General features: G+C 41.1%; 1 protein-coding gene across 1 annotated transcript in view; it reads right to left on the bottom strand.

Annotated features, from left to right (window-relative positions):
• nectin1b (nectin cell adhesion molecule 1b) overlaps positions 1-13,191 on the bottom strand; it is an 89,216-nt gene that overhangs the window by 21,726 nt on the left and 54,299 nt on the right. The window contains exons 2-4 of the mRNA XM_059330428.1: positions 7,553-7,924; positions 5,064-5,363; positions 3,972-4,089 (exon numbers count right to left, since the gene is read on the bottom strand). Of these exons, the coding sequence (XP_059186411.1) occupies positions 3,972-4,089; positions 5,064-5,363; positions 7,553-7,924 (790 nt within the window). The remainder of the gene's footprint in view (positions 1-3,971; positions 4,090-5,063; positions 5,364-7,552; positions 7,925-13,191) is intronic.

The following is a 13,191-nucleotide window of genomic DNA, read 5'->3' as shown; positions in this document are numbered from 1 at the left end:
CATCCCTTCCGCCCATTTAGCCACAATGGGACTAAGATCTTTAGCTGCTCTGCCCCTCGACTCTGGAACAATCTCCCACAGTACATCCTCTCTCTAACAACACTGTCAACCAAGTCACATCTCAAAACGCACCTGTTTAGACTGGCCTACGCCTAATATATTCATAATTGTATTAATGTTGCCAATTTTTGTCTGCACTGTTTTATTGTTGTTTATTATTACAGTCAATGCTGTTTTTATTATTCAGGGTTCGTACACTTTAGCAGTGGTCAAATTCAAGCATTTTTCAAGGACTTTCAAGGTAAATTTTCAAGCTTTTCCAGTATCTTACACCTGTTGTAAATTGCATGTTTTAGATGAGTACTTACATACTAAAAGGGGAGATTTCACTTAACCATACCAACAGTGATGGTGTTACACTTTTAGGAGGAACGGTCTTCATTTCAGATAGGCTACTCATTACTTTTTACATTGAACATGTGATTATCTATAGTCTATAGATGGATATAGTCAGATTGCAAGAGAAATACAGTAAGAATTTCAAGCATTTACAAGCACTTTATGCAAAATCCAAGCACTTTTTAAACCTTGAAAATACAACATTTAAATTCAAGCATTTTCAAGGATTTCAAGCACCCGTATGAACCCTGATTACTGTTTTATTTTTAATTATTTACTGTAAAGCGACCTTGAGAGTCCTGAAAGGCTCCTATAAATAAAATGCATTAATGTTATTATTATTATTATAGTTCAGAACAAAAGCAATACAAAGAGCTGTGGTGAGGTTGTTTTTCAATGGCCACCTTGGCAACACATTCACAATGGAGCTGCAAACAATCCTCCTAAAGTATGTCACGATTCAATAATCAGTTACCTTGTGAGCCTCTATCAAATGCTGAGTTGTGCAAAGCCCGATTGATTTGTTGCAGAAATGAAAGGCTGGCAAACTGCGATTCACCACAGATTCGGCGGCCAGAGTATGTATGAGACATCTGAATCTGTGTGTGTGTGTGTGTGTGTGTGTGTGTGTGTGTGTGGAGCCTGAGGGGCAGGGAAATGAAAGGCTAACAAACAGCTTGAAAGTGATGCAAATTCTTTGATGACTGGCCGGCTGACTCGTGTGCATGCATGTACGTGACGTGTGTGTCCACATGAGTAGTGCATGGAGGGCTGGGTGAGGGGACTCAAGGACACTACATCCATCAAGCCGCCACCTCACTATAAACTGTGTGACTGTGTGGAGGCGGCCTTAAACTTGAATGCAGAAAAGCAGACTGTACGTGCCTAAAGGCCTGCACGTAAAAGTACATTGTTGCTCATAATCGGGTCTAAAAATAAGACAATTCTCACTGGTAGCAGGCAACTGATTAGAGGGGATTAAAATATTTATGAAAAGAAGGAATTGAGACTGCTTTCTGGACTATAAACTAACAAATAAGTAGCATTGAAGGACAGCGTCTTTAATCACACATCCATCTGTTTAGTTGGCCTGAAAGTGTCCTTATTTCATGTTTAATGTTTAATATGAGGTTTTATTGTCTTTTAAGAGCCGCAGACAGCATTAGAATATTTACTCACTGCTTATGTTCAGTAAAAGGGGCAATAACGATAAATTACAGGAGGATTATGTAATCTGTGAGTTTTTCACACAGCTATCGGTGAATTGAACCAGTAGTTTCCTTATTGTGGCCTTTAATCGACATGAATAATAGAGTCACATTTCCACAATAGAGATAAGTAAGCTGGCTAATTAAAGTGGGGCTTGAAGTAACAATAATACTGCTTTCTTATTTATAGACTCCCATATCTGAGTGAGTGACAATGGAGGGAGAGGATGTGTGGGCTGCTTTTCATAGAAAATGTCTGAATGTCTGAAATCTCAGCACACTGAAGTGATTGAGTTATTTTCTGATCATAAACAACTCTTAAACAGCCCTCTCTTCCACCACTTACTATTCCTTTGCCCACTTAAAACTACAATATGTACTTAAAAAAGACCGAATGTGGCGAGTGAAGAATGCCCTGCAAACAAACATTTCATAAACAAACAATAAAGTTCAAATAGCATGCGTCCTTTTTTTAGTCGATTCGCTGTTATTTTGGTGCAGCTCCCCATTAACCCATTTTGAGAAATAGCTCGGGTATTGTGCTCGAAGAAAAAAAAAAAATCAAAGATGCTCAGATTCTTTCTTCCAGGATTGTGTGCATGCCAAGGCTTTCTGCACACTCCACACAATGCAGGGAAACAAAGAAAAAGTGTGACTGCAGATAGTAAAAAAAAACAAACAAGCTTATATATTTAATTATAGCTGCAACAATTAATGAGAAAAAACTATACAAACTTGTGATTTCATTGAATAAGATAAACACTACGTACAGTTGACTGTCTATGGAAATGATGAGGATGTGTATCAGAGACATTAATATTTATTGGATTTAGCTTCAGCTCTCGTGTGTGTGTGTGTGTGTGTGTGTGTGTTTGTGTGACGCAATACTGCCGGCCTGTTCCGGATCCTTCCGTCACAGCCTTGTGCTGACCTCCACAGTGGAGCCCAGGGGAACCTTCACAACAGATTTGGCATCTCATTTTCAGTGCAGCAATGGCCGTCCCCTCCTATCTGTCAGCACAGTGCCCTCGTCTTTCTAGATCACATCTCTTCACCCTCCTCCTCCTCCTCTCTCTCTATCTTCCTCCTATCTCCCTAAATCTCCCTTTGCCTCTGATAAAAAAAATAAAAGCCCAAGCAGGTCAAATCTTCTCTATCTTGTCGTTTTCTTCTCCTGCTGTGTGTATATCAGCGATTCTACCCTGAGAGCTAAACGTATGCATAAGAAAAAAGGGAAAAAAAACTCCCTATGCCTCATTAAAATCCAACAGTGGCTCGTAGAGTAGATACAATGAGGGCACAATGGTCTATTAATCCACATCCACTCAAGTCCACTGACATATTTCTCAACCCAGCCTTCACTGAGCAATTACACGACAAATTGCTACATTTATCTCTCAATTTTACCGTATAATACTTTCATTTAAAACCGTGATATGCACACAAAAGTTGTTTTATATTCAAAGAGCCGCTACGAACTGTTCTATTCCTTTTTTAACGTTTTATTTTGCACCTCAAACATGGACACGCAATTTGGTCAGTTCAAATTACGGCAAACATTTCTGCATTGGAGCCGTATTCCTGTCATGTTTCAATGCTTATATTTAAACTACATCATTTCCGCGTGACCAACTTTCATGCAATTACTCAAAGCAGATCAAACCCGGGGTTATTTGGCAAATTCCCCGCAGCCTTGAAAACATGTTTGTATCTCTTCTTGCTCGTGTGTTTGCAGTGATGGTCTCTGAGGCAAAAACACTGATGTCAGCCCTGCGGTATGCCGGCCTAATCCACGGCTCCTACTCCAGCTTTCAGTTTCAGCCCTCTTCTGTGTGTGTCAGGGACAAACCGCTGCCTTCTGTGCCCTCCAGAGAACACAACAGCACTAACAATGACGCTTTCTTACCTCTCTACCTGCATGCTGGTCCTCAGACTTCAAAGCAAAACCCCAAAAGCAAAGCAACGCGTGTTCTGTTTGCATTTATCTCCCAGTATCTGTGACCATCAGGCAGATAGGGGTGTGTGTTGCAACAGTAATAGGACCATTGTGCTCTGCCTCAGGTCCCAGTCTTATCTTCATTACACGTTTTATAAACAAACAAATAAACGGAGACACATTTCTGGAGAGGATGAAGGGAGTTGCTGTTTTATCTTTGAAGATTACTTTCTTGTATATATATGCCTTGAAACAAATGTTGGACTCCATTCGATAAAATTGCCTTCCTCTGCTTTAGTAAGCCCTCCACAAAAACACTCTCTTTTCTTTTTTTCAGTCAGAAACCTAACGTGAGAGGAACAACACATAGCGAGGCTGTCTTGTCTTCGGAGCCTTAAGGGGTTTTGTTAGGGTTTAGTCAGACTCACAGTTTCCACTGGTAGATGGTGACAGGGGGGTTAGCGTCAGCCCTGCAGGTCAGCTGAACATTCGGACGGTTCAGGTACCAGTTTCCATCAAAGCCCTCGATTTTCACGTCAGGTTCGTCTGAAAGGAAGACACACTGAAGTCAGGTCACCCCATCACAGCATAATCAAAAACCTCTGTTGGTGCACTGCACCTCTGTTGAAGCAACTTAACTTCTGCTAAAAACGTTTTTCTCCACAATTGTGGGAACACTTTTAGCTTCTTACAGCTCGGGGTAAATACTGTTAATAGGTATAACTGTATGCAAGGTTCATACACTTTTTGAGTGGTCAAATTCAAGTACTTTTCAAGGACTTCCAAGGTCCATTTTCAAGCTTTTCCAGTACCTTGTTGCATGTTTTAGATGCGTACTTACATGCTAAAAGCATACCGACAGCGATGGTTTTACACTTTTAACAACCAAAAGTACAGTTTGCTAATCTCAATATTCAATTTAGTATTTTTTCATTGAACATGTGATTATCTATAGTCAGATTGCACGAGAAATACAATAAGAATTTCAAGCATTTTATCCAAAATCCAAGCACTTTTCAATCCTTGAAAATACAACATTTAAATTCAAGCATTTTCAAGGATTTCAAGCACCTGTATGAGCCCTGCGTATGATCTAACACAAACCTGTAAGACATGTGCATAAGAGATTAAAAATGTGATGAAATTGCATTGAACTCCTCATTACTGCTGTGTTTCATTGTTGTTTTTTTAGAAAGAGTTTTTTTAAGATGCGCATTTAGTGAATAAAAGAAGAAAAACACTGAAAACTGACAAAAAAAAACTGTGTGAAAATTGTCTTAGTGTGTGTGTGGTACATACTCAGCAGCTCATTTGCTTTTTTCTCTCGTTTTTGTACAAGTGAAAAGGTTTCTGAGCTGTGTTCCCAAGAAGACCTTGTTTACAGTAAACAGTGGAGATCTGTTTACAGTATTTACAGGAGAGAATATCTTCCTGGTGCATGAGAACGTAAAATAGAGGTGAAAATAAGTTCAAACAAGAACAACCATTAACTTAGGAGCTTTAAGTGATCAGATGCTTACACTGCACGTTGAGCACGACGCTGTCTTTGATATTTTCATTCCGGTACGTGACGATACACGTGAGTCTCTGTTTGTGGGTCTCGCGGCTCGGCACCACCACGTAGTTGCTCCGTACCGTCACCGTCCCGTTTTGGTTGCGAGTCTCCTGGAAAGTGGCTTCGCCCTTCAACCTGGTTTCCCACTTGATCACGCTCGGGGGCTTCCCGTTAGCCGACACACACGTGGCGACGGTCATCTTGCGTTTCGTGGCTCTGGCTACGATGGTGGGCGTCGTCAGGGTCATACGTGTCATAGGCCGAGCTGTGGAGAGAGCAATCACATCACTTAAAAGTAATTAAAGCTCATTAAACTGTTTTTTCCCTTTCAGTTTCAATCTCATTATAGTGTCTCATTTTGTCCACTGCACCTACAATCAGCTAGTAAATTAAACTAAGAGGATGAGAGAGAAAAACAGTTTTGTAACTCAAAACAGCTAAAAGTTTTGCTTTTTTTCATTCCACAAAGCCAGAGCAGTTGTCAAGGCTCTTGCAAATGCACAATCCACTTTCCTAGCCAATGCGCAGTTGAAACCTTTGTGTTTCCAATTCAACAAATGAAAGCGATAGGCCATGGAGAGGCCTCTTTGAGTGCTGCTGGTTGGCGATCTGCACACAGGTTTCTAACGTTCACTGAGCCGCAGAAGCCTAAAAAGACCTGGGAGGCTCAGTGACACAAAAAGGGGACTCGGAGCTGACAAGACGCTCTGGCAACAGGGACTACTTAAGCCAAGTGCTTCTTCTTTTACTGGGACTTAATGGAAAACACACCAACACTTAATTTCTAATTAGATCTCTAATCAGAGTCAGCACACAACCTTTTCAAAGCTGCCTTCTGCCAAAATAAACTACATCTCAGACGCTGCTTTTTTTCCCACAAGATGAGATTATTCAAACCAAATTACACACTCTGAAGTGGCCTTATTGATTTCTGTCTCACCTGCCATTTTTATTGACTGCTCTCTGCAGTGGTTTCCTATTGAATAAAAGACACATGGGCCAATCTGGGAATTGTGTTAAAGGACTCCTCACCCCGATCCTCATGAATACGTCATAATTATTTTCACTGTAAAGTTGAACATGTGTACACAACAAGGTCCTCCATCCAATGAGGACCTGGTGGACTCAACCATGTTCACCAGTCACAGACGGGGAGTTTTATCTGTAAACAACGTGATTACGGCAGCAGATTTAGCGAACACAGACACAGCATCTGGTTTTTAGGTGCTCCAAAGGAACTCAAACCGCTTTACTACAAAGCCTCTGGCAAAGTAAAATTAAGAGCAGGGCAGTAAAAGTGTTTTTTTAGCCTTCCACTAAAGAGGAAGATGTTGGCTTGACCCCATGTTATCTGATTCAGAAGAATGTTTCTTTTTCTGCCTTAAGTCGAAAAAAGAAACCAAGTTTAGGTGACAGGTTTAACAACCCTCTGACTCCTCTTCAGGCAAGCAATAACATGTTAGAGGAGGAAAGTCTTTGGATGGAAACCCATCGGCATACACTTGATTTCATGTTTCACACAATTCATCCTGGCTCTACAGGAGCTACCTGTGGGAGCTCGAAAATGACCAATTGCTCAACAAGGCTCATGCAAACCTGAATGAAAAGTAAAAACAGTAAGTAGCGTGAGATGTGGATACATTTTCTGTTTTTACTGTTTCATTGTTTTATTGTCACTGCATGCATCAACAGTGCATCTTGTTTATTTAGAATATTTCAAACAGATGTAAGCATAAATGACTAATTTATGGACTGATAAAATTCTCCGACTTCTATTTAAACCTCATTTGTTAAAAAACAAAACATAATTGTCACAAAGCAATGTTGTTTGTTGCCGTGTTTTCTTAATTCATCAACAGCTGATATATGAGAAGAAGAAAGCACAGAAAAATATGATTTTCACAGACAAGCAACATTTTGAAACCAGTATGTCATCATTTAAATTCCAGATACCTTTAATGCTTGCACCTTCCTGATATGATAAGGGAGAATTTTTATATTTAAGCCAGAAATAAATTTCAAAACCTGTGCTATATATGCCACTATTGTGTTCATGCAGACAAATCAGATTTTATTCTTAGTTCTATTACCAAAAACAACTAAGATTGGCTTATTAAGATTCAGATGTGTGCTATCTTGTTAAAATACAAGATTTTGCCACTTTTTCAAATTACAAGTGCTGGAGGTTTAAAACAGAATAAAAGTCTTTACTCTTGCTGTTGTCCTGTGTTGTGTTGTGTTTTAAGAGTGTGAAACTTTTTTGTCGCTGTTTGAAAGGCTTGTTTGTTTGAGTTAGATTTATGTTATTTGTTCCTGCCCAGGGACTACAGATGAAATTTAGCGAGTAGCTAATTCTGGTACGGCTAAAAACCATGCACTGTCCCTGTTAAATAAATAAATAAATAAAGACGAACAATTTTGAAGATTATTAATCATTTCTGCACAAGCTCTTACCAAATACAGTGAGGTTGACCATGTTCTCCCGGTTTCCTGCAGGAAACGTGGTGTACTCGCAGATGTACGCAGCTTCATCAGACAGCTGCAGGCTGGAGAAGACGATGGTGGTGTCCTCCAGCGAGGGCGTGCGATGACGCACCGCCGCCTGCTTGAAGCTCACCCTCTCCTTGAAGGGCGGCAAGACGGACACGCCGAGGGCCGGGTTGGCTATGGCCACGTTCTGCTTGGTGCCGTTGAGGAGCTTCTGCCAGGTGACTTGAGAGATCTTGACTGGCGGATTACTGTTGATGAAAATGCAGCGCAGTTCCACTTGCGAACCCACGTAGCCAGACTTACTGGAGTCCATCTGCACCATCTGCCCGTTGCCAGCTAGAAGTAGCAGACAGAGAGAAAAAAAAACAAAAAACATTTAATTACGATTAACAAGTGTCCAAGGCCAAACAAAGCACTCTAGTCAATAGCAAGTACATGCACTGAAAGTCAAGGAGTCAATTCAGTCTTGTAGGTAGTACACGCACGCACAGCACTCCCTGTCAGACTCATGGATTCAGCCACTGCTCCCCCATATGCTGCACAAGTAACGTCTGCTGGCTATACATCAGTGTAAGACTTGGTACATGGTGGTGGTTGTGTGTAAAAGCTGGGGGAGTTATTAACATAATGGGCACATCTATACAACCCTGTCTTTGTCCACAAGGGTCCCGTTTCTGATGAGATGGAAGGACCGAACCAATGCATCACTAATGAATGAGTACAAGGGCAGCGAGTTGGAGCCAAGTCATCGTCTGTCTGCTGTGCTCCCCCTCTCTCCACCTACCCAGCAACACACTGGCTACCCCATTGTAATTTTAATTACTTTTTACTCACAAATACTTCAATGACTGCCTGGAGCTCCTATTAAAAGAAACAATGTGCAGCCCTGTGTAAGCACTCAAAACAATGAGAACACACACATTAGCCATATAAAAAAGCCAGCAATTATGCCCCTCTCCCCTACTATCTGAGCCTGTAGGGAGTTTGGTAGCAAAAGAAAAAAGGTCAATTAGCAAGGACGGACCTTCTGTAAACTCGCCTGTGGTTCGGTCTTTTATGCATACGTTGACCTCTCTCTAAACTCCAGAGTAAAACACTTTCTCCTGCCCCTCGGCTTATTACTTGATGCATCATATGTCTATATCCGAGCATTAGCTGTCCCCTTGCAGCCTGCCTGCTTTAATCTAGTGCAGGAACGACAGAAAACAATTTTGATGATCAATTAAGTATAAGCAGTTTATGAAGCAGCTATTTGCAATCGCTTTCTCCAAAGAGAGGGTTTCCTGCTCTTGTCTATTTTTTTATCACTGGGTTTTGAGTGTATGAAATAAATAATTAATTGATAAATAAAAAAAAGAGATAATCAGATGAATCCATATTAAAAATAATTGTCTTCCTGCTTGTATCCTGCTTTGATCTTAACTGCAGAGCTACTACAGCTTATATTGAGGCCTGACCTGGGTTCTGAAGTGACTGCAGACTGAACAAATGTGTCATTGAACTGCTGCAAGCCTCCAGCATCCTGTTGTCTTTGACACATCTTTGTTATCTCAGACTCTGATTTATGTTCCTTTCCAGGTGAAGCCTGATGATCTCCCGTTTCCTGGTCCGACAACCCTCGGTAGGGCCTGTATTTACAACCAGCCACAACTATAATTATCTCCTATGGATAGACGAGGACCCACAGGAAGAAAGACAGAAATTCCTCCGTTAATCACGCCGGACTCATAAAGCCACCAGTGAATAAGGTCATAAACAGAGAGGAAATATGTTGTGGCCTCAAGTGGAGAACTGGGGCCGACACACATGGAGCTCCTCTTTAACACAGAGTAGCTGCATCGCAATGATGGATAATCGTTGTGTTCAGAGATAAAGTTTCCACAGGGGGGCTTTGAAATGTGTAAGAATACGTGAGAGAGATCCATTTATGTATACACCCACGGAAAAACAATGTCTGACGGAGTCTATCTTCAACTGAACATGAATCTGAAGTAGAGAGCAGGGGGAATGTGCATGCAGGCTGTCAAACTGTCTAAGCAGCGAATGTTTTGAAGATTCTTCTCATAAAAACTGTAGGTAGTCAGGCGATGGACACTGGGGCACAATACATACACGAAGAAAGGAAATAGTTGGCGCAGACTGTGACTCAAAGACCATTACGATGAACAATGTATTTTTTCCATCTTTCACGGTGGGCGCGCAACTCTCGGGCTGAATGGTTTATGCTGGAAAGCAACACATTACCACAGAAAGGCAATTTCTATCCATTGTCGTATACTCTCACTCGAGTAGCTGCCTACATCAAATCATATAAAAAAACAAAATGACAACCTTTTGAAGTTACTGAGTGCACATCATCTTTCATTTCCTTCTGACCACATCAGCAAGACCCTCTCTATAGAGATTTAAACTTGGGGGATTTGAGGATGACAGATTGATTTACTAATACAGTTTGACAGGGAGGACTGGCAACCTTGTCATCTGCACCTTGAGAAACACCTGTGTCCTTGTGCACCTCGGGGCAGTGCTTTACTCCATTTTATCACAGCTTAGATTACCAGTTGTGGCAGCTATAGTATGATATTTTTTGAAATAGCAAACACAATTTACTGTGTGACAACACTAGTTAAAGTTTAATCTTAAGTTGGAGCGAAGTGGGGGGGGCTGTGTGTGCAGGAGGGCTGTAAAAACTCATAAATATGTACCTGGCCAGGCCTCACCCACTTGAATGCTAAAACAATCCTGGCAGGGGCTGGCTGTTTGAAAAGCTGCAGCCCCTCCCTCTGCCCTGCCTCCTTTGAGTCTGAAGCTCCCCCACTCAGATTGAACCAAATAAACAGCAGCTCACACAAATGGAAACCAGAGGAATCGGCATAATTACACAGCCACAGAGCCCAAATCCCCTCCGTGAAGGACCGGGGGCGCCCACGGGGACCCCTTTCACTCAAGGACTGGAGGAGTCCTTGGCTGAGCTCACAGTAGAGCTGTAATTACAGACTACACCACAGAGCGGCAAAGCCATAGGAGAACAGAGCCACATACATGCAAGATGCATTAAGGAGGGAGATTTTGTGAGGGTTATGAGAGCCGGCGGTGCAGAAACGAAAAGAGGAAGAAGAAAAAAAAGAGAAGCAAAGTACTGGAGATGCAGAACTGGCGAGAGGGAGACAAAGAGCAAGGCGGAGCTTTGGGGAGATTTGTAGGTGTGCTGCAGGTTTGAGGCTGGCTGGGGCTGCTGCTGCTGCTTTGTTCTAACACTGACAAGAGGGTGACTGGGGGGACAATCATGCACTAATACACTTGAGGCTAGACAGTTGCCTTGAGAGGTGCCAGTAGAGAAAAGAGCCCTGTTTCTGGAAGGAAGAGCAATAGGACAAACAAACAAAGTATGCCCAAGCTGGCAGAATATAAAGAAGAGTGGTTTGATTCACACCAGGTGAGCTGACTTGGATCAACGGGGACATAAGGGGCGCTATTAAAACAGCTGCTGTACCGTCTGGCCCTGCACTGATAGCAAGAGACTCCCAAGGCCGCAGCACAGAGCTGCACACAGAACATTCAACTGTAATAAGATCTGGCCTGTCAGGCAGCAAGGAAAAGCATGTGCTTTGTGTTGTTTGCATATGGCACATTGGACAATTTCCTGCACTGAATAACAGCCTTCAGTCAAATGGACTTCCTATGGTCTGTGCAGGACAATGTCCAGGAAAACACAGACTGCGGGGGATCAAAATTGATTCTTTTTTTTTAAACTGACACCGATAGGCCTAATTACCTGCTTCTCATGGTCGATACCAATGGGATAACTGATGATTTCACTTTTTTTTGACCCTCTGAAATCTTAGGCTATTATGTCCTTTAAAAAATCTGTTAAAAATCTTTGCAATGCCATGTTGGTATCTGTTTTTTTCAGCGTTACCTCACATATATGTCCTGATAATTAATTTTTAACTTTGACTTACTTGATCAAAATGTTGAACCCAAAAGAAACTAAGGAAACATAAAATCTGATCTTGAAAGTTATGTTTCAATACACAGAATTTTAAATATTGCAAATATGAATACAGGTTGCATATATAACATATAACAGGTAAAATGAGGATAATATCTAGTTCAATGTTTTATACTAAATGTCTTCACGTCATGAAGAAGTAATATGCAGGTGTTTTCATGGACTCCAGAGGGTTAAAAAGAAATTCATAACCTGCAGTTAATGCACACTTGGTTGTAAATAAAGGTTAATATGTTGTGACCAAATATTTAATATTCCACCGCTACAACCTACCAAATCTGACTTCACTGTTTTTTAGCATGAACTGTATATAAATATTGGATGCAGTACTCAATATCACTGACTAGCCTGCCACCTACTGTATTGGAGTGTGTTTTTTATGTCAGTGACATTAATTTAGCTTTGTGTTATGGGCTGATATTTTGTCGGGTATAATATAATATAAATGTCAGCTTATTAGCCGATAATAAATCTATACTGATATATCCCTAATGCAGTCCTGCAGAGGAATAGTCTCTGCAGAGCGTTCATATCACAAAAGAAGAGGGGTGAATGTGTTTAAATCAAGCTGACATTTTATTACTCACATGGGAAAACAAACACGAATTAAAAAAAAAAACAGGCTTGATTCCTTTCTGTAACAAATCAAAAATGAATGAGAAACATGACATTAACATTTAATATTTGCTTTTTGTCTCTCCGGCAGAGAGAAAAAATCAAATTAAAGTTTCAACACGGAATATAGTGCATTCATCCATCTGTTTAATCCGAGATATTCTTCAGTACAACATAAAACCAGACCTTGCTCTACATATAAAACAATAACAACACCATAAAGCCCTAAATTGAAAAGCAAGGCGCCTGCTCTAAAGCCTAAGAAGCTTCTTTTCCATAAAACAACTGCTACTTGGCAGCTCATCTCACAAGAGATACGTAACACTATTGTCTCTCCCTCTTTTTTTTTTTAGTTGCACTGGCCCACAACCAACAATATTTCAGAAGACAATTATTGGCTCATTTACCATTACTTGGGCCAAGCTCATCCAAGAGAAATCCATTTGTTCCTGAGTCAAATAAAGTTCAGAATAATTCACCTCTAGCTGCTGCAATGTGAGGAAGGCAAAGATTAAATGGGACTCAATGCATATTTTAGAAGAGGCACTCATTAATGTCTTCTATTTAAAGCTGCACCAGGCAACTTGGCCCACTGTCAGTCCCAAATGGCAGTGAAATGTCGCTGTTTGAAGTTTGGAAACTTGAAAACCCCAAAAACTGTGTAATGTGATGTCATTAAACTGCACCCTTCCTGGACACTAATGCCGTCTTCTCAGCGGCTTATTGGGGAGGGGAGAGTGAAGAGTTTCCACTTTAACTGGGCTGAGCGCTCACTTTTGTCTTTCTGTAGACTAAAAATTAAATTGAGGCAAATAGGTCAAACTTTATGCCATATCAGTTCTCAGAGATGCATCACTCCTGAGAACTGCAGCTCCGCTTTCTGATTCAAGCAGATAAATCAGCCGGGGTCAGCCAGAAAATTTTAGAATTGTGTCGAGGGCAAGCAAATTAGTGGGACAACCCCAAAAGTCACTAA

Source organism: Centropristis striata, chromosome 4 (genome assembly GCF_030273125.1).
Source record: "Centropristis striata isolate RG_2023a ecotype Rhode Island chromosome 4, C.striata_1.0, whole genome shotgun sequence".
Taxonomy (NCBI): domain Eukaryota; kingdom Metazoa; phylum Chordata; class Actinopteri; order Perciformes; family Serranidae; genus Centropristis; species Centropristis striata.
The sequence above is the reverse complement of the archived record's forward strand: the minus strand, read 5'-3'. Positions and strand labels throughout refer to the sequence as shown.